This window comes from Monopterus albus, unplaced genomic scaffold, assembly GCF_001952655.1.
Source record: "Monopterus albus unplaced genomic scaffold, M_albus_1.0 scaffold58.1, whole genome shotgun sequence".
NCBI classification, from domain to species: Eukaryota; Metazoa; Chordata; class Actinopteri; order Synbranchiformes; family Synbranchidae; genus Monopterus; species Monopterus albus.
The window spans coordinates 1,124,026-1,148,455 of NW_018127938.1; the positions used below are offsets into that span (position 1 = coordinate 1,124,026).

Below are 24,430 nucleotides of genomic sequence, written 5' to 3' on the forward strand. Positions count from 1 at the left end.
GAGCACAAAGGCAAATGGGAATATACACAAACCTGAGCACAGACCCCATAATCAACCAGGATTGTGTCATATATGGTGATGCTTTTGCATACAGTGGCCTGTCTTTAATAACTGAAGGTGACATTCAGAAAGTGAAAAAATGCCCCTAAATCCATTTTTGAATGATAAAAGCTTTGGAAGAGTTGACACTCATCTCTTCACTAAACATAGGAATGTGTAGGCACATCAAAGAAGTAACTAATCTTAAACGAACATGAACGCAGTAAAGTCAACTTTTGACCAAGGCTAGTTAAATTCTAAGAAGTAGTTTCCCTCTACGACTCAAGCATGGCATAAGAAAGATGTCTGTTCAATGCAGCCTTGGCCCAATTAACAAATACATCTTTCACATAGTTAAACATGTACAAAAAAATCCATAGGTTTGTTTGCTCACTCGTATATTCAACCGTGGACAAAATGCAGCCTTATTCAGTGAGGAGCACTGGTGATGTATTTAGAGCTCTGGAGGTTGCTCGTGTAATGTCTGTGGGTGTGATCATTGAGGCGTTTCATGAGGGCACCTCTCTGAGGCCAAAGATCAGTTAAGTCTTGTACTGAATGCCACCGATTCATGCTTATTTGTGGACACGTGTGCACACACACCCCAAGACATCACACCAAGAGGCGCTCAGGGGCCACAACATTCTCTGGATTCCAGAGGAGCTCATGGGAGAGCAAAGATAGATTAGACCATCCAAAGAGAAGAAATACAAACCACAGCCCAATCCCTGGTATGGGCAGAAACACAAAGATAGTCAGAGAAAATATTGTTGTCTGACATTTTTGTCTTACTGTAACATATGCTCAGTTTAGTTTGGACTCCAGCAGTATAGGTTAAAGTCCAAAACAAAACAAACCTTTTTAATGGTATGCTCATCAATTTAAAACAAATGCAGGGATTAATGCCAACCAGGCATTTCATATTCAGTATAGAGATGCTTGTTGTTATAACTGTAACAAGCATCAGACCACCCTGTTTAGACACACTATTCTTCCAAATACTACCCTCTGCTTACTTAAAATTCACCAGCTTCTGTGACTACATACATACTGCATTAGCAATTGCTGACAAATTGGCACACATGCACAAAGCACTGAGGAATCAACACTGACTTAAACACACATCACATCACGTACAACACGTATTCATAGGTATGCACATTCACACTCCCAGCAGCAGCAGGGGGGTGAAATTCAGGGCAGTGAGTCTCCAAATGAACCTCAGTGCAGTGACCAACAGCAGGAAGCAGATGTATGAGACATAGCTGGACTTGGTTCACAATCAGTGTGGTCAAACTCAAATGAGCAAAGAGACGGATATCGTACTCATGAGTTCTAAAGTTTTTAGCATATGTGCCCTCATCCATATTTTTAATAATGAGGCTTTGAGTATGCAGGTGTCAGATTTGAATATTTCTGGCAACATTTTTATCTGGTTATGCTTTTAAATAAATTGACTGCTCCCTCTGACTTATAGGAGATGAGATAAAATTGATTAGATACTGCAGACAATCTGGCATTATTGCTCTTGGCCTGGCTATCTCCAGATATTATCTGACCAAATCTAATGCCAAGTTGTTTTCTGGCTAACTGGCTAGTCTGACTGAAGTTGCTATAACACATTCAGCTTAACAACTCTGAAGTGAAGCTATGAAATCCCCGTTTTTGACAAATTTCTTAAATCAGAAGAAAATGGAAAATTATATTTAATCACTCTATAATCCAAAAAGGACATGTAAGAGTAAAGTCTTCTATGGAAATAAAACAAGTATTAGACACAAACAGTCCACATAAACATGAATCACTCAAGAGACTGGACAGTGATTAAAAAGATTTTACCCTCCGTTCACTCCAACAAACTTCAGGTTTTTCTTGGCTCCCTTGTTCCTCTGCTTGTCAGCATCACCATTTTTCTTCATAATAGATTTGAGACCTGGTGGAGAGGAGGAGAGAGAAATGGAGAGGGGGAGGTGAAAAAGAAAAGTGAGGGGAAAAACATCATTAGGCTTTGGTGTTTATTGTTTAAGTGGATAGAGAAACTCATGTAATCCCCAAAAGTCCTCAAATCAAAACCCAAAATACAGAATGATGTTTGCTAGTGCCTCATATGGGCATTTAAAGACTTGCTATCTCTATGGTTAACTTGAGGCAACTAAAACTGCTTGATTTAGGTGAAGCTCACCAGGAGTTCTGGCCGCTTAAGACATTGCTAATTTAGCTTATTTTTCTTCTGTTGCCCATCTATATGTAAATGTTAATGCAGTAATTATCCCTGTAATTTAGCAACAGCCTCAAAGTTTTTTTGACCCACCTACAGGTATTGTAAGCAGCATTACACAATTTCTATGATTCCAACCGCTTCCATGAGTCATACATATCCAAAATCAAAACGAAATTTCTTTATCTTTAAACAAAGAAGATTCCTACAGCAGATGACATAAAAGCAATACATCATCAAACCGATATTAGCTAAGAAACACAGTGGTTTGGCCTTATTTATGTTTGCAAGTGTTGCATGTATTGAAGAACCTCTGGATGCAATTATAAATCCTTGTACTCTGGAGTCCCTCAGTTGGCAGATGGGAAGCATAGGCCCCATCTGCACAATATAACGAATGAGTGCAAACAGTGCTACACTCAAAAAATGACTATCCTTAATAAGAGCACCTGGTAAAACATAGTTAATGTAAAGACTAGGTATTTAAGTAATATGCATTCATTATATGATATGCAGTTTGAAAGCCAGTTTACAATTAGTATGGCCCCACAAATAGTTCTGAACCACAAAAAAACCTTTTCAGGGTAATACACACAGGTCAGGATCATAGGCCTTATCAACAGTATACAACCCTGACATTGTCAGGCCTACATTACTTATATATTACTCAATAAATAATTCTGTATGGGCTCCTTTGCCGACTACTCTTGGCTCCAAGCCCGGTATGGCTGTCTTAGTTGTGTCTAACAGCAGACATGGCGCAGAGGTTCTGTAATATTTTACGCAGGGATAAAAGGATGTGGCTTTGAGCCAGAAACCACCTGCTGAAGAGGACACGGTCTAAGATTATGGATTTTTATTTATTTATTTATTTTTATAGATTTATTTATCTCTCAGGAGAGAGCAGCCGCGAGAGGTGAGGTTAAGATTATGCTTGGCATTTGAATACATTCTCTAGCTAACTTCTAATGAATAAAGCAATGGTTTGATTTAACTTTCTCTCACTTTCTAGATGCTCTATGATGCTTCAGTCGTCGTACAAATCTCCGAACCTTAACTTGATGATTGGGTTCTCAGTGCAACTGTACACGCATAGAGCACCTAATGGCTCTTTTGTATAAAGTACTCAGAATTAACTCTGAATATAAAATATATGTGATAGAGTGATTTCTCTACTCCAGCTCCTGGACCAGAAACCAAACAGTGAGTCATCAAGGGAGGGAAGAAAGTCATGGCTTGTTTCACGTATGAATGAGGGGCTGTGTGTGCCTGGGTGTCCATTCAACTGTTTGTGTGTGTGCTTTTATTTGCTGTATGTATGTGCTTCGCAGTATGAGGGTGTGTGAATGCGCTTCTGTACTGTGCGACGCAAGAAATACTCACTTGATGTGCTCCTGGAGATCAGTGAACCATGTAATTTCATCAGTGCTTAGTAACATGTTTTTCACCCTGGTATGTGACAGCCAATAGTTATATTTACCACACAACATTGCATAAAAACATGTAAATATGCTGCCACTATAATTGACCAAAATTATAACATTGATGTAGTTTAGTGTTTTCACAGGTGAATGTTTACTTTTCCTGTTACACTAATATTACTTATATTTCTACTTGCTTTGAAATATAACGGAGGATTTGTACTTGCATCTTAACCTGCTATATATTGTGACCCATAGAGTTTAGCCTTGGCCTCTGCAATGTCAGAGAAGTGTCAGAAGATGCCACAGCAGATTAGGTTGATAGAAATTTAAAAATACCTGAGTAAACAAATGTGAACTAGAAGGCAAGGCAGACATTTGCATTTCAGGTAGACCACTGAATATAACTGGGAGAGTATTAGCAGGTAGATGTGAAACTAAATGATGACATTCATATCACTGAGTCATTAGACTACTGGCAAAGTACCAGATAATTAAGTACCTAGGAAAGTAATAGGTATAATGTTTCCAAGAGGAGGGAAATTAAGTAGAGAAAAGCCAGTAAAATCTTTTAAACTGTAGAGGCAAACTAACATCTAATGTAGTTGCACTGTATGTTTTGTGGTCCACTGCATTATGTCTCAGCAAACAATCATTCAATCAATGAGGAGCCACTCTTCTCACAAAGTTAGAATAAAACTCATTCGATACCAGTAACTATACAGTTAGCATTATACACACACAAGCAGTACCCTTCATTTCTACCCCAACCCCTGTGCTCCATATACGAGTGAGGTACACAATATCCTTTGTATTGATATACCGCTACGCATTAAAAGACGGGATTTGACAGCATATCAGTGGAGTATTTCTAGATAATAGAATGAAACAAGTGTGGTTTCAGGTTGCAGTAAAAAGAAACTACAGTCACTAAAAAGCAAACCATCTCGCTGTAAATACACCACCCTGTTGTCAGTTTAATAGTAATAGTGTGTGTTTTATATCAGCTGAGAAGTGTGCTGGTACACTGGGCTAAGAGCTCTCCTTGATCTACACAGCTCTATACAAGTGACAAATCTGTCAAACCTTTCGGGCAATGTTTGACTATTCCTGTAGGCTTTCTTGTTCACAGACGGAAGGAAAGATGGAAAATTCTTACATAGATGTATGTTGATTAATCTTGGCAAAGATGAGAGTGATGTAAATGACATGATTAATACAACATTGGGCTTTATAAAATGATTGCTTCAGTGAATACGAGTTCAGTAGATCCAGCTTAGTGAGACTATTACACATACGTAAGCACGTGTCAGAGATGAACAGATGTCTGTACATTATAAACCATGGGTTCCTAACTGCGCCACATGCCTACCTTGTTCTTGTTGTTTGCTGGCAGCAGCAGCTTTCTGGCCTGGTGAGTAGAAGGCAGAGAGGACACTGAGGGAGCTGACCAGCTGGCTTTGAATAGAGCTCATTTTGGAAGGACCAGGTTTCCCCGCTGCCTTCCCTGTTGTTGCTGCAGGGACTGATTTCCCTGCCATCTTGGCTGTTGCTCCTTTCCCTGCCTCTGCCTTTTTCCCTGCCACCTGTTTTTGTGTGCTGGGGCTCTCCTGCTGGCTGGCTGTCTGTTGAGCTCCAGAGCTGCTCCCCAGCTGTGCCCACTGCTCCCCCAGAAGCCCTGTTATCCGGGTTACGACTTGACCCAAAGCTGCAGGAGAGGTTGGTGATTCACCAGAGCCTCTGCGAGGAGGTTGAGTCTCACCAGTGTCTCGACGAGAGGCCTGGGCCTCACTTGAAGCACGACGCTGGGCTGTTTCACTAGAGCCTTTGTGCAGGGACTGTGTCTCAGTGGTATTTTTGTGAGGGGGTTGTGTCTCACTGGAACTTCTACGAGAGCCTTTAGACTGAGGTTGGACAATAGTTGATGTGTGGCGAGTTGGGCGGGTCTGGCCTTGTGATGCACTCGATCCTCTTTGTGGTGCTTTAAGCTCTTTTAAGTCCCGTCGAGTTGCAGACATTAGAGACTGGGCTTGAATTGTTTTGGGACGTGTCTGGGCTTCACTGGCACCTGGAGATGGGCCCTGAGATTGTGATTGAGGTTTTTCCTCACTGAACTCCCCAGAACGTCTCTTTGCTTGGGTATTGTCTTCAACCTGAGACACACATGGGGCTTCAGTTTTTGCCTGTGGTTTAGAGAGCTGTGTTATAGATTGAGGGGCCTTCTCTGCTTGCACCTGGGGCTGGGGCTTTGTCGGGGGCTGCTGGGCTTGAGGTTCACTGGATCCTCTACGAGGACGCACAGGTGCAGTCTGATGTTGAGACGGCAATGGTTGTCCCTCTGCTGAGGGCTTCCGGCCTCTCTGAGGTCTTACAGGACCTGCTGTCTTCACAGCTTCCTTCTCTGATACTATTGTATCAGTGACCACAGTTTTTTTGATTGTCGCACAGACAACCTCACCCTCTGCTGGTTGATTTGTTTCTACAGTCTCCAGGGCAACCGGCTTTGTTTCAACAACTTCTGTTACTACACTTTTTGAGATTATAATTTCTTTTGTTTCTGTATCATTCTGTTCAGTACTTGCTTCAATCATAGATTCTTTTTCTCCCGTTGCAGTACGTGGACCGGTACGCTCTTCATTCTGGATTACAGTCTCTGAAACAATTTGTTCAACTACACTTTCTGCAGCTGAACTCTCTGTGACAACTGTCATGGCCGCTCTTTCACTATGTCTTTTAATTCTTTCATTTTCTTCCTTGTCTTCAATTCTTTCCCTGGCTACAGTGTCAACATCTTCTAAACTTTCTCTCACATGAGTCTGTGCTTCTGTATCTGTGGCTGGATTGTTTTCCTGTCTCTCTATCTCTGTCTCCGTCTGCTGATCTGCCCTTTGTGCTACCTCTGTCTCTGTCACCCTGTCCACTGTGTCCACCCTCTCTGTCTCTGTCCCTCGTTCTACACTGTTGGCCCTCGGTCTCTGAGAATAGTCCATCACTGTCTTGTCTTCCGTTTCCGTGACTTGGTTTACCCTTTCAGTCACTGGTGTCTCAGTAGTCTGATCCTGAGTAGCAATCCTCTCAGTCACTGTTCCCCGTTCCATGCTGTCAGCTCTGGGTCTTGGTGGGCTCACTGCAGCTACTTCCTCCTGCATCTCTGTCACTTGATCATAAGTGTCAACTTTAGTCTCTGTTCCTTGACCTATACTTCCAGTTCTTGGTTTGGGTACACATACTTCAACACAGATTCTGTCTGTATCTGTCCCTTGATCTACCGTACCAGGTGATTCTGTCTCTGTCTCTCGGTTGGCAAAATCTACTTTCTCTGTCTCTGTCCCAGTATCAATGCTCTCCCTTCTTGATCTGTCATGTGCTTCTGTTGTACAAACCTCAACTCTTATTCCCTCACTCAGCTGTAGTAATTTCTCCTCTTTAACCTTGTTCTCTTCTATTTGTTCTCTCAAAAGTGTATTAGTTCTTTCCAGCTCTTGGCTAGCTTGAGTAAGTTTAGACTCCAGTGTCATTAGCTTCTCTTGCAGAATCTGCACCACAGCTGGACGCTCAGATTTTCCTCCTTTTGCTGCATTTTCAATACTGCTAGTTTCTGCCTCTTTTACAGCCACGCTAAGACAGAGTAATTCCTGTCCTGCAATGTCCGATGATAGGTTTTGCACTGCAGGCTCCATTGGACTCTCTGTCTCTTTTTGTGTGACTGATTTCTCTGACTGCTGTGTTTGTCTCTCCAGTTCTTGTCCTGAAAACCCAGTCTTTTCTCCATGTACTGAGGTACTCTCTCTGTCGTTTTGTAACACACTGCTTTTCTCTGTCACACCTGGTTTCTCTTCCCCTGTTGGCATTGCTGATACACACTGTGAAGCTTCTAAACCAGTAGTTTGAGTCATCAGAATTAAGTTGCCCTCTTCTGAAGGTCTGTGTTCTGGTCGCTGAGTATTTGTCCCAGCTTCAAACTCTGGGGTTATTGTAGACGGTGATGTGGAAACCTGTGCTTGGGCCTGGGCTTGGAGCTGGAGCAATAGCTTCTCTCTTTCCTCCCTCAAGGAGGAGATTTGAGCTTTTAGTTCTGGAATGGTTTTCACCTGCTCTTCCAGCTCTCTGACACGCTTCAATGCCACTGTGATCTGCTGGTGAAGCCCTGTTCGATCCTGGGGAACACACCGTCGTTCTATTATGTCTGGTGAAGCACGGAACATGTTCTCTGTTGAGCCGTTCTCCGGTGTTCCCACAGTACGGTCTGGACTGCTTGAATCAGAACCTTTCCGCTGCTGTAGGGTGATTGGCATGCTTGATGCTCGGAGTAGGTTTGGCCGACTTTGAATCCCCACAGTTTTTGCTTCAACTCCCCGGGGTCCTGCATTTATTTCATCCCTGGGCTTAGCTGAAACATAGCCAGCTCCTTGACTGCTTGTCCCCCTGCTGCTCTGACTGGAAGTTCCTCCTTCACTTGATCTGAATTCAAAGACGTGTTGGACCTCTGACACTCGTGATTTAGGTTTGGGCCCCAAGGTGGATGTCCCAGACCATGTGGTATCCTTTTCCTTAGGGGCAGACTTGGCTCCATGCCCAGGGAGGCTGAAATTTCTGGGAAGAGTGCTGAACTTGCCTGGGCCCTTGACCCTGCGCTGGATGTGGACCCTTTTGATGGTGTTGCCTTTTTCAATATCATCAACATATTTGAGGAAGTCCAGGTCCAGGTGGAAGCCGTAGGGAGTCTCCACTGAGTAGGGCAGCTGCTTCCTCTGAACACCACCCTCACTGGCCTTGGTCTGAAAGCCATTGGCTGTAAGGAGTTAATGTGAAAATCAATCAACCAACCAATCAAAGCTCCTCCTCCTCTTCCTACACTGAAAAATAACAACAATCATATTAATAGCTTAAGTTATGCAACTAAAATGCATTTGCATGTTTAATTGCTTGACAGATGAACTAACCAAATCGTAGATCATCATCACCATTATTATTCCTGTTCACCCACTTGCACAGGCCGTACTGTGCTGCACACATGGTGCCTCATAATGTAAAACCATATCACTTACTGAGAAGTAATTATCATGCAGTGATTGCACCAAAGCAAACTAATCAGCATGCAAAATGCTGCTCGTGCTGTGTCAACTTATGAATACAGAATGAAATAGGGGGTGGTTATAACCTGAAGGAAATAAATCCTTAGCTGCTTTGCCCACATATACGAAATCAAATACTGTATGTAACCCTTTATGCTAGATAATGAGTAAAGAACAAAAATGCCATTAGTTGGTTGTTTTACAGTTAGAAAACTCAGAAAAACATTTGTGGCATAAGTTAAAAACAAGGGGCTTGTTTACTTAAATGAAGGCTTAGTGACACTCACCACTTTTCTTGTCCATCATAGGAGGCGGACTTTTTAGTCATCGACTTGTTTTTGCTACAGTTGGAGCTGGCAGCCTGAGAACAAATGGAGAGAGTGTGAGAGAGCGACAGAGCTATGTGGGAAAGTGAAATATTGAAGTGAATTAATATTTTGCCGTCTACTTTTACAGGGGGAATGACAGATCTGTGAAATCAAATGACAGGACAGCCGTGTTTGGTGGTTGTGGATAAGATGCCAGAAAATGTGCAGCTTGAAACGTACAGTAGAAACTACTTGTTGTTCGAGATTCTATGAACATTTTCACTAATTCAGTAGAGCATCTGATATAAGAAAAACGACTCAATGTAACAAGTGAAATATTTGCTTTTCTGTGGTACAACATGCAACAAATTATATAAAATCATGACTTAGCCTTGGCTAGCCTACCTGGCAGGAAAATATGCTGAATTGAAATGTAGCCTAAGATTTGGCAACATTTCTTTTAGGAAAACTAGACATGAAGGCACAACAAAACACAGCACAGTTATTATGACAAACTGTTAACAGTCCACATAGTTAGACTGAAGTGAGGAAAAGTTCAGCTACTAAACTGAAGACAAAATTATGTTCTAAGAAACAAAAATCTTAAGAGCAGTGAGGGGAAGGCAGTGCCACTGTAGAAAGACCCACAGAGGTGAGCACATTCCATTTGGTGCCACTTTGTATAATTTGCTGCAGTTGGAGGAGCCAAGAAACTGGAGCTGCTTGTTCATTTCTTATACTACACTTACTGTAGAGTAGAGGGAGATGGGGAAATCAGTTCAGCAAAGGGAGCCAAAACCTTTAGTGGGGTAATGGTATATAAAACATCCCATACTGATGATCCAACCCAGGCAGTTCTCCCTGTTTTGAATGAGCTACACAGTTCACATCCATATTAAATGAGCACTTAACCCCTGATAGCCAAATAGGCAAGTGCCTGAAGCTCTAATAAGTGCTGGACTCCAATGTGTTGGGCAGTTTCATAAGTAAATGAGCATTGTCATTATGCACTATACTCAAGGTATTGGAACAGCTACCACAAATTGAGGCGTCTTATTTCTAACACACTGTGAAATGTATTTTATGATAGCCCTAGCTACATGTTACCACAGATGTTCTAAATGATATATTTAAATGCCAACAGTTAAAATAATGCAACAGTGTAAGTCATTTTACTTTAATGGCATTTCCTCTGTCATAAATGATTTCACTTTGTATTTTGATATTATTCTCACCCACAAAGATAAAGGTCTTGTGGGAACACAGTCACGCCGTGATATCAGTGTGCATCTCTGCAGTTCATCTACAAAATGTATGTGATACTTTAAAAATTGTAATACATAAACACTGATAAATTGCTTAGCATTTTCTCTGTAACAGTTGATCATTTTAAAATGACCGTGTGCCAAATATTACCAAAACTGACCCACACACATTATGTAAGACCATTTGCTGTAATCAGTTTTAACAGTAAAACTACACGACATTCTCTGTAAAACTTTTTGATGTTTTAAAACAGAACTTGGCTGATGTACTGTAGTTTTGAGTAAGTACATAGTGCTGGCTAAGGGTAAGCTGTGTGTTGTGCAGTGTTGAGTGGGGGCAAATTGCAAGGCAAGCATTGCATGAGCTGGCAATATAATCAATCAAAATGACAGCCTGTACACCCTGGGACCTAAACAGGAACTGTGACAAGCTCGATTTGGCCGTGGCGCCATCTTCATGGATTAAGCCTTAATAATGAAAAGAATAGGTAACTTGGAGCTTGGATTGTCATCTCTGTTACAGAAGAACAGATATATACACACGCATAAAAACACAAATCTACTGACTGACAGCCACTGCACAGGATTTGACAATGTGTGATTGCTATCATGGCAACCATGCTTCAATCCACTAGCCCTGCGTGTCCCAAGGGAGAGGAGAGCACGGACATTCCTGACTCCTGATGCTTAATAAAACTATAATTGGCTCGCTGTCCTTAAGGATTAATTAGCTGATTTTTGGAGCACAAGAATGCTGCTTGGGTGAAGTACAGACAGACCTAGCTGGCAATTATACACAGTGGGCAGGCATCAAAACCCTCCTTAATTAGACTATTACCAAAACAGAGACCAAAGTAGAGGCAAAGAACAAGGAGGTACAAAACAAGAAGTAACGGAGATAGAGTGAAGTGGATGAGGAGGCTTAAATGTGGAAGGGAGATGTGACAGAAAGGGATGAGCATGACCAAAGTGACAGAAAACGAACTGTAAGGAACTTCTCTCTTGAGAAAGTCTACCTGACCTTCCCTACAGGGCAGATTTTTAAACTTTCCTCTTCCTCTTCCTGCTTGTGTGACTAATAAAGGACTCGGAAGAATTATGTTGCACTTAATGAGCTTCGGCAGGGTTATAAGAATGATTAACATGAATGATGAACCATAATATCAGTCTATAAACATCTATTAGGAATGCACAGGTTTGTGTATGCAGACAGTGTAACAGCAGCATGGTAACTGGTAGAGAACCCAAGCCCTCAGTAACACTGATGAAAAATCCACACTGGATTATAGTCATGACTATGAAAACTCATAAAGGCTGTCTTAGTCCAAAATGATGGTATTAACTCAGGCTACACATGGAAGAAGCAATGGGTGTTTGTGCCAAACACTGTTTGCACCATGTTTATGTGCATGTGCTTGTATTGCTTACACTAGGTAGATTAATATGCTTGAAAAGCAAATGCAGTCCAATATCACATACTGTAAGATCACACATACACATACCCCCTAAAGGACATGCAGCAATCTCTCAACACCAGTCCAATAACCGTGACAGTTGATCGAGAGGCGACGACATCGGCAATGTGAAGCCCGGAAGGTAGATGTAATAAGAGTACAGTAAATAAGCTCATACTGACAGCTAGGGGTTTTCCTATGTCATCTGTACAGAAACCTCAACCACATCATTGTAGTTGTTTTGGAACAGAGACCCAGGGAATCACCTCAACATACGTATGACAGTGGTTTGCAAAAATGTCTAAAACTCACAGCAGGGACAAGTCATACATCACCCAAAGCCAGAGATATGTTTTATAGGTAGTTTTCACAAATATGTGTGATGACATGAAGTCATACTGACTGTCACTGTTTTCAAATTGTACATACATGCACCAGACAAATGCTCACACAGACATAAAATTACTGCTGACCCAAGCTGCCAAGCAGCAGGAAAAGTATTAATTGAATGTCACGGGTCATTACATTGGAGTGTCTGTGTATTGGAGATTGAATTAGTCTGATCCACTGACACAGAGCAGGCTCAGTTGGAAGACAAGCCCACAGGAAATAAGATTGGAGAGCACAAGCATGGAGGCAGGCAAATGGGACGGAGAAAGTGAAAAGGGGGGCAGAGATGGCAGTGGCAGTTATACACACTCGTATCTCATACAAGCAGAGTGACTTCACTGTTGTTTCCCTCTCTTCGAGCTGTCCTCCTTTTCTCTCTCACAATTTATCTCTAAAGAAAGCGCATGAATGCATTATGATCTCTCACACATACTGAAGTACTGTGTGGCAGCTGCAGCTCTAAATGGGGTGTGTTCATCAGCTGAGAAAGCAGCGGGGAGGAACTCCAAATACTGTAGTAGAGGACAGAGAAACAGTCAGGCCAACAGTAACGTACCAGTAAAGTTCCAAGTCCTTATCATAGCCCTGACATGAGACCAGCTATCTCTGTTTACCCTTGTACTACCCTGAGAATGTAGGACTACCCAGCTTAATATGCCAATTCTCAGCCATTCTCAGACAATCACAGGGACTGACATACTGTACATATGAAAAATATAGAATACTTTGGATATATCCCTATTGCAGCACAATCTTGCAGTAGTGCCATTCCAACACTTGTTTTTAACACTATTTTAAAACCATGCTTTTTTTTGTTAGCCACTGTTCACCAAAAGTCTCACTTTAAGTAAATTTAATATGTCAGTATGATAGCTGTCATCAACCGTTGTTGATGAGATTTCATTAAGTCTGACAATAGTTTTTCATTTTGTACTCATCCGTGTCCCATTAGAGACATTCTCTTTGCAATTTTGAGGGACTGCAGCAGCTGACGGTGCAATTAGTTCAATCTAGTGAGCTGCAGGTGTGTTTGGAATTTTTGCATAATGACGTACTGCAGCACAGAGATACTCCAAAGAAGTGAGCTGAGAAAATTCACTGCCAAGACAAGTGGGAACTGGAAGGTTTCTGATTGTTTAACCAGATCGAATGAAAAATGCAGTTATTGTCCAGATCACAAAGAAAGAACTGGGAGGCATTTATCTGATACCTCGGTGCTCGGTCTGTATGTGCTCTGCAGGATCAGATCAATGCCTCTTCTCCACAAGAGCTATTTGAGCACAATCTGGTGTCTATGTATAGTCCGCATTACAGCAGCACTGCAGAAACACATCTGCTGGGCTAATTTGCCTTTAATCTTCTTCACTCCACTTTTTTGTCAAGTCCATTCTAGATCCTAGTTCTAATCTAGTATGGTCTAGTCCAGCATGTATTCAGGGCCAGATTGCTCCCTTTGTGCTAAATAGCATCTGACTGCCGATCCCAGAGAGAAAATGAGTGGGAACATCTGACTATGAGCTTCATTAAACGGTGGCAAAAACATCCCACTGGGCTGTAGTGAGCAGGCTACTGCTATAGGTCTGTTCAGTGTGAATTAAGCTTATGGGCTACACTGGATGCTTCATTTGAAAACATATCTCTGAGTGGGACATGAAATTTTAATATACTGTAACTGTAGTAAGCAGATGTTCTCTTCAAAATACAAGAAAGACCTAGGGAAAATTCTAAAAAGCTATTTCCCTCCAATGTTTGGCTGATTATCAGTTGCTTGTAGATCCAAAGGAGACAAAAACACTGCCTTATTTTAGTATACATAAAAAGTCTGACTGTTTAACGTAAACTGTTCTTTCTGAGCTTGGGACAAACAATAGCAACTCATGCTTGTACAGAAAAAAAACAAGGAAACTAAAAGGCACAAACTTGTGGCTTCATGTCCATCTTTCCATTGTTCCTCTGCTGTAAGGAAATTAGTTGTAATAACCTCACACAATAGAGAGCCCAAGCATTCCACTCACATTCATAAAGTTCACCGAGAACACACAGGATGCATGTGGAGGGTGACCTCAAGAGTGGCTTTTTGTCCAACTTGGAAAGATCTGACGGATAGGCTGAAAGAAATGAAAACCTAACACCTGTAATACACCTGATCCCATGAATTCAGTTCAGAAACCCACCAATGACTTCTCTGACTACATGTAAATGAGAGAGAAATGGCCCATGAAGAATAGCATGCTGTTCTGTACCCAGATGTTCAGTTTGCCAAAACCTGTTAGATTTCACATTCTACCAAAAAGAACGTGCAAAGTGGAACGTTGTAAAAGACAAACCTGTGGCAGTCTGCATGATATAAATGTTGTAATCTGCCTAAGGAGAGCCAAAGATTTACAGCCCAGCGGATGTGCAGCCTGTCCACTGATCTATACATATTTGTATTTGTTTAACCAGGGAATTCCACTGAGGTTAGAAGCCTAGTATAAAAATAACCATGTAAACATCCAGTGACTGTGTCATATCCCTTTTGGAGTATATCCAGCCATTTATTTGGACCATTGGCAATAACTGAAATATGTTGGACCATGTTCACAAAAAGCTTTTTACATGTCACCAGCAGAATCACTTGAGGGCTTGTGGTTGTTCTATGGAAAGAACTTTGATGCTAAACCTTTCAGCAAGGCTACATTAGGTAATGAACTTTACTCAGATTTACACCACACTGCTGTTCTCAAAGTATAAATTATATTTTGGTGATGGAAAACTGTGTAGATGCTAGTCCAAAAAAAACAAAAAGGTGAGGGGGATGCCATTTCAACTTTATCTGCATTAGTGTAGACTTGACATTAGTGTTACAGCACGTTGTTGATTCAACGTTGTCTGTCAAAGAATGGATAACCTTTATGCCCAGGCCTTCCATGCAACTGTTTGTGCGATAGACTGATGAAGCATCTCTTTATCCTTCATACGTAGAATAAAAGCTGCTCTACTTGCACACTATCATAATATTCCAGCACGAGAAGCAGCTGCCTGCTTTCATTAGCAATAAAGGAAGTGACACTCCATCTATTATTCATTGGAGCCACAGCTACGTTAGCATTATAGCTACTCTTCCGCTCATGGAAGTAAATTAGGGTGGTGTAATTGCTACCACTAATTAGCATGTGGGCTCTCTGACAATTCCTATGTCAATAGTCACAGATGTTAAAGAGGCTGAAAAGGGAGAGAAACAAGGGAAAAGGGTAATAAATCTGTTAAGTGAGAGAGAGGAACGTATGAATATGTATAAAAAGAGGAGAAATATGAGAGAAGGCAAACAAGGAAGGTGTGCTGAATGTTGCCAGAGAAGAGCAAATCACTTGCAGCCCTGCTATATCTCATTACATTACACTAAAAACAACTTGCACCCTCAATCAGTACACGTACTGTATAAGATAAAGAATACAGTAGGCAAGCTGTGGTGTTAACACACTCAAACAGCGATAAATAAATCTGGGTTCCATTACTAATCAATTACTACTTCCTACTTACAGGAATAAAATAGAACACACACACACATACTTGCATGCAATGAAGAAATTGTAACACATTCTGTTGAACATGAAATAAGACATTTGTGCATGCAAACACGCAGACATGAATGCAAATGTATCCTGGTGATAAAGAGCCTGCCTGACACCAGTGTAAAGCTAGGCCAGCGATGGCGGTGCAGCAAGTCTGCAGATCAGGCATGATCACTGTGAGAAGAAATAAAACTTAATACATTCACACCCTTCTGATCTTAACAAGACGACAGCCTTCCAGCTAAGTTTTCACTTACATGCACAGATAAACACATATACTCGCAGGGGAACACAAATTGGACGTGTGACACTTGCTCACATATCGTCTAGGAAAATAAGAGTTGACTGTCACACTGAGTAGCTCAACGCTCACCTCATTGTACTGCGTGTGTTTGCATGTGCATTGCCTGATTGTCAGCTGCCAAGGCTGTGTGAGTGAGCTGTGTGTGTGCTCCAACATGCTGCAAACAGAAAACCACCATGAGTGCACATGCATATAATAGAATACAGTCCCTCTTTCACACACTTTCTCACACATCCCAGGCAACCACATGTGGCCTCTGTTCTACCCTGCAAAAATACAAAGGTGTGAGAAAAAAGAGAGGTGAGGTGTAGCCTAGCTAAGGAGAGAAGATGAGCAATGTGAGGTAAACAAAATGAAATTATGGCAGAGAGCAAATTATTCCTGGGAGAGAAAAATCATTTAAGAAAAAAAAAAGATGAAATGGCATGAACAAACAACACAAAAATGGGAGGTTGAGTCATAAAAAAGGAGTAAATTCTCCAGAGGCAGTTTGCTTCTCACCTGCCATGCAGCTCCTCTCACTGCGTGTCCTTCCTGTTTGTTTCTGTGAGTGCTGCTGACCCTGGCTCTCTTTTAACCTCAGCAGAGAATGAAACTTAAACACTGAAGGAAAGGAGGGAGAAAGGGTGGGAAAGGGGTGGAGGTGATGACAGATGGCACTGGGGGGCGGAGGGAGAAGAGACGAGATCAGGCTGTGTAGCTTGTCAGACTTTTGGCTCTCTCAGTATGATAGATTCACCAGCCTTCTCACTGCAAATAACTGGCGAAGAAAAAACAAATAACACCCTACAAGATAAATGGGCTCACTGCAGAACACACAGACACACACTAGCACAGTGATCAACCGCAACTGCCTCCCTGCATGTGTTGATAGTGTGTAGCTCTGTGTGTAAAGTTAGGGATTCCCCACGGTGCAGATGAACACGAGAGAGACGTGAAGCAGAGCAGTCCTGTGTGTTGGTGTGTATGCAAACTTTTTGGGTTCATTCATGCATCTGCTGGTGAAAGCATGCATATGCGTTTCTGGGTCATGTGCATGTGTGCGTTTTGTATCTGTTTATTTAGCCAGTGGGCACAAAGCCTGCACTACAGTGCACTCCCACCATGCACTAGTCTATTACTGGAGGACTTTAAGTATCACTGCTATGAAGCCATCCTTGAGTAGGTCAAGCGCCACACTGGATCAAAACTACTTTTAGAAGCAATAAATTGTCCCTGCTGGGGTATCATCTCTGTGAAACTTAAGGAGTAACCCCCCTAGTAAGTTCAGTCAAGCTCAGTAACAGAAAGCAGTCAAATGAGTAAAGCCTGGCTAGCCCAGCTGGCTCTGTGGTGTAAATGAGATAAATAAATAACTGCCTTTAAATAGGCTAACTGCCCAGGCTAATGGGTCCTATCTCTTATCTCACTCCTGCACTAGTCCCTCAGACCATCAGTGTTAATTCCCCTGTTAGCAAGTATGTGGAACACATCCACCCGAAAACAGTTCAGCTGAAAGACCTGAGAACAAGAAGCATTTATATTCATAAAACCCATTCATAAAACACAACCAGCAATTAAACAGATCTCCACAGACAGTCAACACAACAACCAAGGTTGGTGTGTACTTATGGGACATTTAAAGATAAGTAGTTGTTGGAGTGAATATTATATTTGCAAGGGATGTGAGGCAGTCTGGAAGCTGCAACAGTAGGACTATCAGGAGATGATTAGTTCCATCTGACTTTGGTGTACATTTTTACTTTTAATAAAGCACTGTGATAAACAGGTTTCAACTGGGGAAGTAACGGTATAGAACTTCTCCATTATGACAGAACTACAGTTTTACAATTTTGAAATGACAGACCAGCTTTAAACCTATGACAACCTAATATTATTTTAATTTTGCATCCAATATAGGATGTGAGTCTGTTGTCAAGCCAAAAACCTATTCAGCTGCAGCAGTACCAGGCCTCTAAGTAGAACAGAATAATTCTTTGTCCACCTTGGTGGAAATTTGTCTTTGGCTCACCCAGTCACACAAATATCAGGACGGACAAATACAACATCATCAAAAATAAAAATAACATAGTGGAAACAAACATACAGAGCATACAATTATAAGTTACTGTTTACTTGTAGAATTGATAGAAACCGATGGCTCTTGGGATAAACGAGTGCTTAAATATGTTTTTGTTGCCAAAGGTACTCCTATAGTGTCTCCCAGAGTTCACTGGCTCAAACAGACTGTGCAGGGGATGGGAGCTGACTGCCAGGATACTCCTTGCTTTCTTTAAGAACCTTCCACTGTAAAGATTATTTACAATCCATTTGTGTGGATGTTGTCTGATGCCAAAGGGTTCATTTTAATTAAGACAGGACAGAGGAAGGTTTTCAGGTGCACAACGTCAATAACTGAAAAGATGGTTTAGCAAGAAAAGTGAACTTGACTGCTGATCTGCAATTTAATTGTCATAAATCAGAGGAGTTTGACTGGATCCCTTCTCTGGACCGAGGCCCATGTCCAGGTTGTGCTAACCCAGTCAGCTCAGCTCCAAGAAACCACATAGTGCCATCACTACATGGGCATGCAAAATGCAGGACTAGGCGTAATAGTGAAGATGGGACCTTGGTAGACCAACACCTGCATTCTGAAACTTTTACTTTAAAACAAAAGTTTAATTTAGCAGTGCAACAGCCCTGCCTGGTACATACAGTACTGTACAAGGTGTATTGTCATATATTAGCAGTGTCCCCGCTCATGTGTGGGTAAAAACAGACAGTTAAAATAACAACAAGCAGTGTTATGCAAAGTCTGGCACCCCAGGATTCTGCCAATGCATGTGTTTGTATCTGGCTGTAAGTGTGAATGCCTAAAATAGTTTTAACTGGTGTGCTCCATAGCTCACAAACCTGCAGTTCAGCTTGGAGTCGTATGCAGAATGTTTTCACAACTGTGGGAGTTGAAAAGAAACACTCTGCAAAAGCAAGTATTTCTAATATGAAGCAAGTAATTGTATCAAATGATTTGCAGCACTGCAGTCGTAACTCACCATCAGCCTGACTTAAGTATATTTTCCTCCTACAAATTCTTTATCTCACCTCAAATCATTATCACATATTTTGACTTTCCACATATGTTTTTAAAATTATCCCTGGAAGTATCCGTTAATCAATTTTATTATTCTGTGAGGAATATACTCCCACTAATCATTTTAAATGCCTGCTATGTCTCAACATAATTTTGGGTGCTGTTATTACAGTTTTAGAACACTGCCATTGTTATGTGAAGTCTTACAAGTGTATGTACAATAAATAGCTTTTGCTGGGAAAGCTGACGGTTCTGAAACATGAAATCCAACAACAAAGTCTTCTGAAAAACATTTCTGCTCAAAATGAGCCAATTTGAGCCAAATAGGCACAAAAAGCAGTAGAAAATGTAATTAATTCAGAAATGTCAACTAGAGACTGTGGGAGTAGACGAGGAACAGGAGGCAGCAGTGGTAATAGATGTAGCGGTCCCAAGTGGGAACAACATCAGGAAGAAGGAGCATGAGAAGCTGGAGAAGTACCAGGGCCTAAAAGAGGAACAGCACAGGATGTGGAAAGTGAAGGCCTAAGTGGTCCCAGTGGTGCTAGGAGCACTCAAAGTCATGACTCCCAAGCTGGGAGAGTGGCTCCAACAGATCTCAGGAACAAGAGAGTAGTGCAGAGATAGTGTGCAGAACCCTCAGAGCACACAGATACAGATGCACTATATACTGTAGGTATATACTTCTGAATGGTAGTGTATATATGAAGTATACAACATATATTCAAAACATAGCAGTGCAGGACAGTTTGAAAGATGATTTACATTGCTGAATTTTGAAAATGATCTCTCCCTTTCTATTACTGAAGCCATACATCATTGCTTAGATACACACACAGTATCATCCATCTGTTCTTGGAAGAAGAATTCCAACTCCAGACCATATATAGTCTAGACTAACCTTGCACCACTAGCTGATGAGATCATAGCCTGTCAGGTCCAAACACTTTTCTTTTCCATTGTTTTGTTTGCTCATTTCTTCACAAATCACATATACTGTACAGACACAGAGACAAGAATGCTGCTCAAGTTAAAGTGTTGCTGGCAGATGCTGGTCATTTTTTAGCAAGTTTGAGCTCCACAAAGATACAGGTTGACTTAATAGTCCAAGCACTGCCCGAGGAAATTCTTTAAGTGTGACAAATACTTATTAGTTAGATGGCTTAAGATGGAAAAAACAGTAAATCAGGTAATGACGAGGATTTTCCACTTTGATAGTGTGTGTGTATGGACGTGCATGCGCTTAGCTGAGCCGGGGCTGGCAGACATCCTGAGGAAGGCTAGTTGCTGATAAGGCCCCTAGACAGGGAAAAGACTGTTTATACTTTGAAACAGAGGCCCACTGAACTGACCATAGTCCACACCTTACTGCTCAAGTAGAAATGGCCTGAGCCATGGCAAGTGCTGCATGTGCATCTGTGTGACAGAGAACATTTCTGAATAAGTCTTAAGATAGAAGAAATCCATAACTATTCAAGAAAAATGTATGTTCACCTGCCAGAGGGAGGAGTCAAAAACAAATGCCATCTACTTCTGTTATAAAGTCACATGGACACGACACCTTTCCTTGGGAGTTTCTCATTTTACATTTCGCTCTCTACTCTGCATGCAGGTGTAAAAGCAAAGAGGCAATATGAATGAGGAGACCAAAGGCCGCCTTGTTTGCATGCAAGAACAGCAGTTTGGCTGGACAGTGAAACACAAAGACATGACTGTAGTTTTCACATTGCCCCTCTGTATGCCTCTCTTACTACATACACTTTGACATCCCCAGATACCTTCCTTTCTATGTAGTAACAGAACATTTCCCTCTTTTGTCCTGTCATTTCAGACTCTCATCTGAACCTCAGAAGAGTCACTATAACCCACAAACTCTACTAAACATAGCCATGTGTCATTCTAGCTGCCACAGAGAATGTTGTTTTGAAACACAAGCGTCAGTGCCACAGTCAATAATGTGCAGCAGCTCTGGTACTTTTTCACTCTGTGATATGTAAATAAAAGCTAAGCTTTAAAAAAATAAAACCTGCAATATACTGTAGACTCCAACTCTACCTAGACACTTATACAATCATTTGCTTTTGGATCATGTTTAATGTTTAAAGCTTTAAGCTTTAAGACAGAATGTTATGTGGATTTCCATTCATTCTGTGACTATTATTTGAGTCAAAACATAAAAAAACTATCAAATTTATTCTTTGTCGGTTCATAGGAAGATGATTTTGAGCTTGCACGTTTCCATCAGGTAGGAAACGATGCATTTGAAGCTCAATCACGATACTGATTTTAGAAGAAGCACACACCAGTGGCTGATGGCAGGAATGGAATTTCATTGCCTGTCTCCTTTCCTAAATACAATTGGTTCTCTCTTTATCACCCAGTTTCACCCAATCTTACTTCCGTCAGTCTTTCTAAAGTGGTAATCTGGTTTGGAAGAGAAGAAACTTTGTACAATTGCAGAACTGAAGAGATGGAGGCAGAGCTTTATCATTAAGTGTGGGTGAAGCATTGCTATGCAATAAACCTGATTATGGCTGTGGTCTGCTCTCTCCCACAGAGAGCCTCTTCCTGTAGAGCTGAACTCTGCTGACCTGTGGGGGTGAGAGACTACACGGAGTCCAACCTGGACTCTATAATATTGCTAATAATTACTAGCCAACAAACCACAACTATAGAGGGAACATGGAACAAACTAGTGAGGGTTTTTATGTGTATCTTATTTTTATCCTTGTTTTATTGTCTCTATAAAAGCTTGGTGCAGCTCGTATTTCTGCTGTCGTTGGTATATTTCACTGTGTTTATTCCTGACCATGAATCAGCCTTGAAGTAGTGAAGCCTAAACAACACCCAGAACAGAGAGCCAGAGTAGATCAGTAAGGGGGGGAATTGTGTTATGATAGGAATAGGAAGTGGCGGTCGCGTAGAGGAGAGCAAATTTATTAAATCAGAAACTGAAATCTCTTTTAAGCATTTAAAGTGGGTAAAAATGTTTTCAGTTGGTTTACAGAGTGCAGATTTTTGTGGACTGACAGCATAGTGTATTTTTTTTAACAGTGACTTGTAACAGTTTGAAAGGCACAGACAACCGGTGTAGCCCTTCAGATCGGGGCATCAGATAACACTCGGTGCCCGTTAAAGGGCAGTTCCAACGTATTTTGTCATTTCATTTGGAGGGTTTGTTGTAACCTTTTCAGGGCTTCTGTTGTGTTGCTTTGATGTTGTCTTGCCAAAGTCCGTGGTACCCAAATGTCTACAACAGACTTACAGTAGGGCTGTGCAATTTAATGAAATAATACTTTTGATAAGTAATGTGATTAAGTTCCTTGATCTGAGCTTACTGTGTGCCACAGTGGTGGTAGGCAGGAGGCTGCCTCAGCTCTACCAGCACAAGCAATTTGTTGAGTCTGAAAGGAAGCTACATGGGGTCACAACCTTGTCTGAACAACTCCCAGGAATCTCTCCTTACATAAGTGAAAAAGAGGGGGTGATGTGTTGTGGGTCAGACCAGTGTTGATGCTAAAGAGGTTAAATCTGTTCTCCAATTTGTTCCATCTCACAGAAGTCAGATACGTGTCCTAAAGATGATAAAGACAAATATAATTTTATACAACATGCACCTGACTCTCAGCATGCAGTGCTCCTACTTGAACCACTGCTCCTACAAAATATAGCCATCTTTATCTGCACTGAGTCCTCTGTGTGAGTGAAATGTTTTCCTTGGAGTTAAAAAGGGAAAGCCACAAAATGGCATGTTTACAAACCGTTGCATTTTTAACAAAATACTTTGAATTTTAAAAAACTAGAGCCACATATTGGGAATGGCTTTGGGGGATTTGCATAATTGCTGATAGCAAAAGAAATAATTTCTCTGGGTAAATAAACAGTTTTTTGTGGGAATTTGTTTCTGGACTGGTTCCAGCAACATGCAAACAGTGGATTTAGGCATTTTTCTTCTACTACATGTTTTTCAAAAAAAAAAAAAAAGATGGGGCAGAAGAAGAGGGTATACTGTGGAAGGAGGCGGTACTGAGGTGCTTGTGAAATCAAGGGTTCAAGCTTGGCTCTCAGCCTTTTTTGCGTCACACCCGCTCTTATCTTTCCTGACACTCTCCATGGTTTGCTATCTTAAAAGGCCAGAGCATCAAACTAGTCTGGAAGATGAAGTGCAACGAGAGGGGAGAAGTTTGTTTATTTGCAACAGCTGCCTCTGGCTCCGAAGAGAGGACTCAGAGCTGAACCCTGTCATTTCTTCCACCTCTCCACCTGCATTTCCCCTCTTCTTCCATTATCTCGCCACACTAAGAACGCACATTAAATACAGCAGAGAGCTGCAGGCAGGACTGCACCAAGTGCAGCAGTGGGTTCAGAAACCAGGCCCACTGGGCTCGCTGTGATAGATGTGGCAACCGAGACGCTGACTGGCCCTGCTTTATGGAGGCAATCCAATGCAAATGGTTATGTCTACATGAACCTCAGAAGGAAGAATAAGATGGATAAAGAGTGACAAAATAATAATGGGAAATAGGAGCAATTAGGAAAGGCTAAGATAAGGGAAGCAGAGGAGTCGAGGAATATCAAACAGCTGTACTACAGAGACAAGAGGAAACAAAAGCAGCAGACTTTTGAGGGAACAAAGAGCTGGTCCAAAATGGTGGAAACTACTATAGCTTATTAGCTGTGCTGCACCACCCATTTACATCCATGCCTTGTCTGTCTAAGTATAAAGATTGATACGTTAAAGTTTTGTACAGCTGCCAGTTCACCTGATTTAAAAATAAGTAACTTAAATAGTGATACCGCATGGAGACCACTGGAATTTGTGAGTGGTTTCTTGTATTTTGTTTATTTGCATATTATGCAGGAGAGGTCCAATCTGTGTTTGGATTTCCCAGGACACATATTAATGCCAGGTCTGAAGAGGGCCAAAGATACCTGGATGTATATTATAGTGAAATGGTTACTGTGACATCAGCAGTACAAAAAAAAAAAAGTTAGCCCACTAGCTACAGTAATTCACCAGCTAGTCCTGCATGTAGTCTTTACATCGTCAAGCTTCTAGCACCATCTGTTTCACAAATATGCATGTCTGAATTTCATTATATGACTTTCAGTTTTGACCAAACTCTCTTTAATCAGTGGTGATGATGGGCAAGCTGAGAAGACGGGAAAAGGAGAGCGCTTGAAGAGAAGCGAAATGAATCCAAGTGTACAAAGGAGATGAAGCCACACACTAAAGAGGAACAGGAAGCAGAGATGACAGCTGGATGGATATGAGGGAATGCTGGTTATTGGACATGCATGTAGTGCACAGATGGGATTCATTTTAACAACA

At 41.5% G+C, this 24,430-nt stretch overlaps 1 protein-coding gene across 4 annotated transcripts in view; it reads right to left on the bottom strand.

Moving 5' to 3' along the window:
• The window catches only part of kank4 (KN motif and ankyrin repeat domains 4), a 51,084-nt gene that overhangs the window by 4,079 nt on the left and 22,575 nt on the right, over positions 1-24,430 (bottom strand). For 2 of the 4 annotated variants that reach the window (XM_020602725.1, XM_020602723.1), the window contains exons 2-4: positions 9,041-9,114; positions 5,051-8,470; positions 1,879-1,972 (exon numbers count right to left, since the gene is read on the bottom strand). In XM_020602725.1, coding sequence (XP_020458381.1) covers positions 1,879-1,972; positions 5,051-8,470; positions 9,041-9,059 — 3,533 coding nt within the window. In that variant the 5' untranslated portion in view covers positions 9,060-9,114. Of the gene's footprint in view, positions 1-1,878; positions 1,973-5,050; positions 8,471-9,040; positions 9,115-16,097; positions 16,186-16,529; positions 17,114-24,430 lie in introns of those variants that run through there. The other 2 variants (XM_020602722.1, XM_020602721.1) reach the window with 2 other exon arrangements.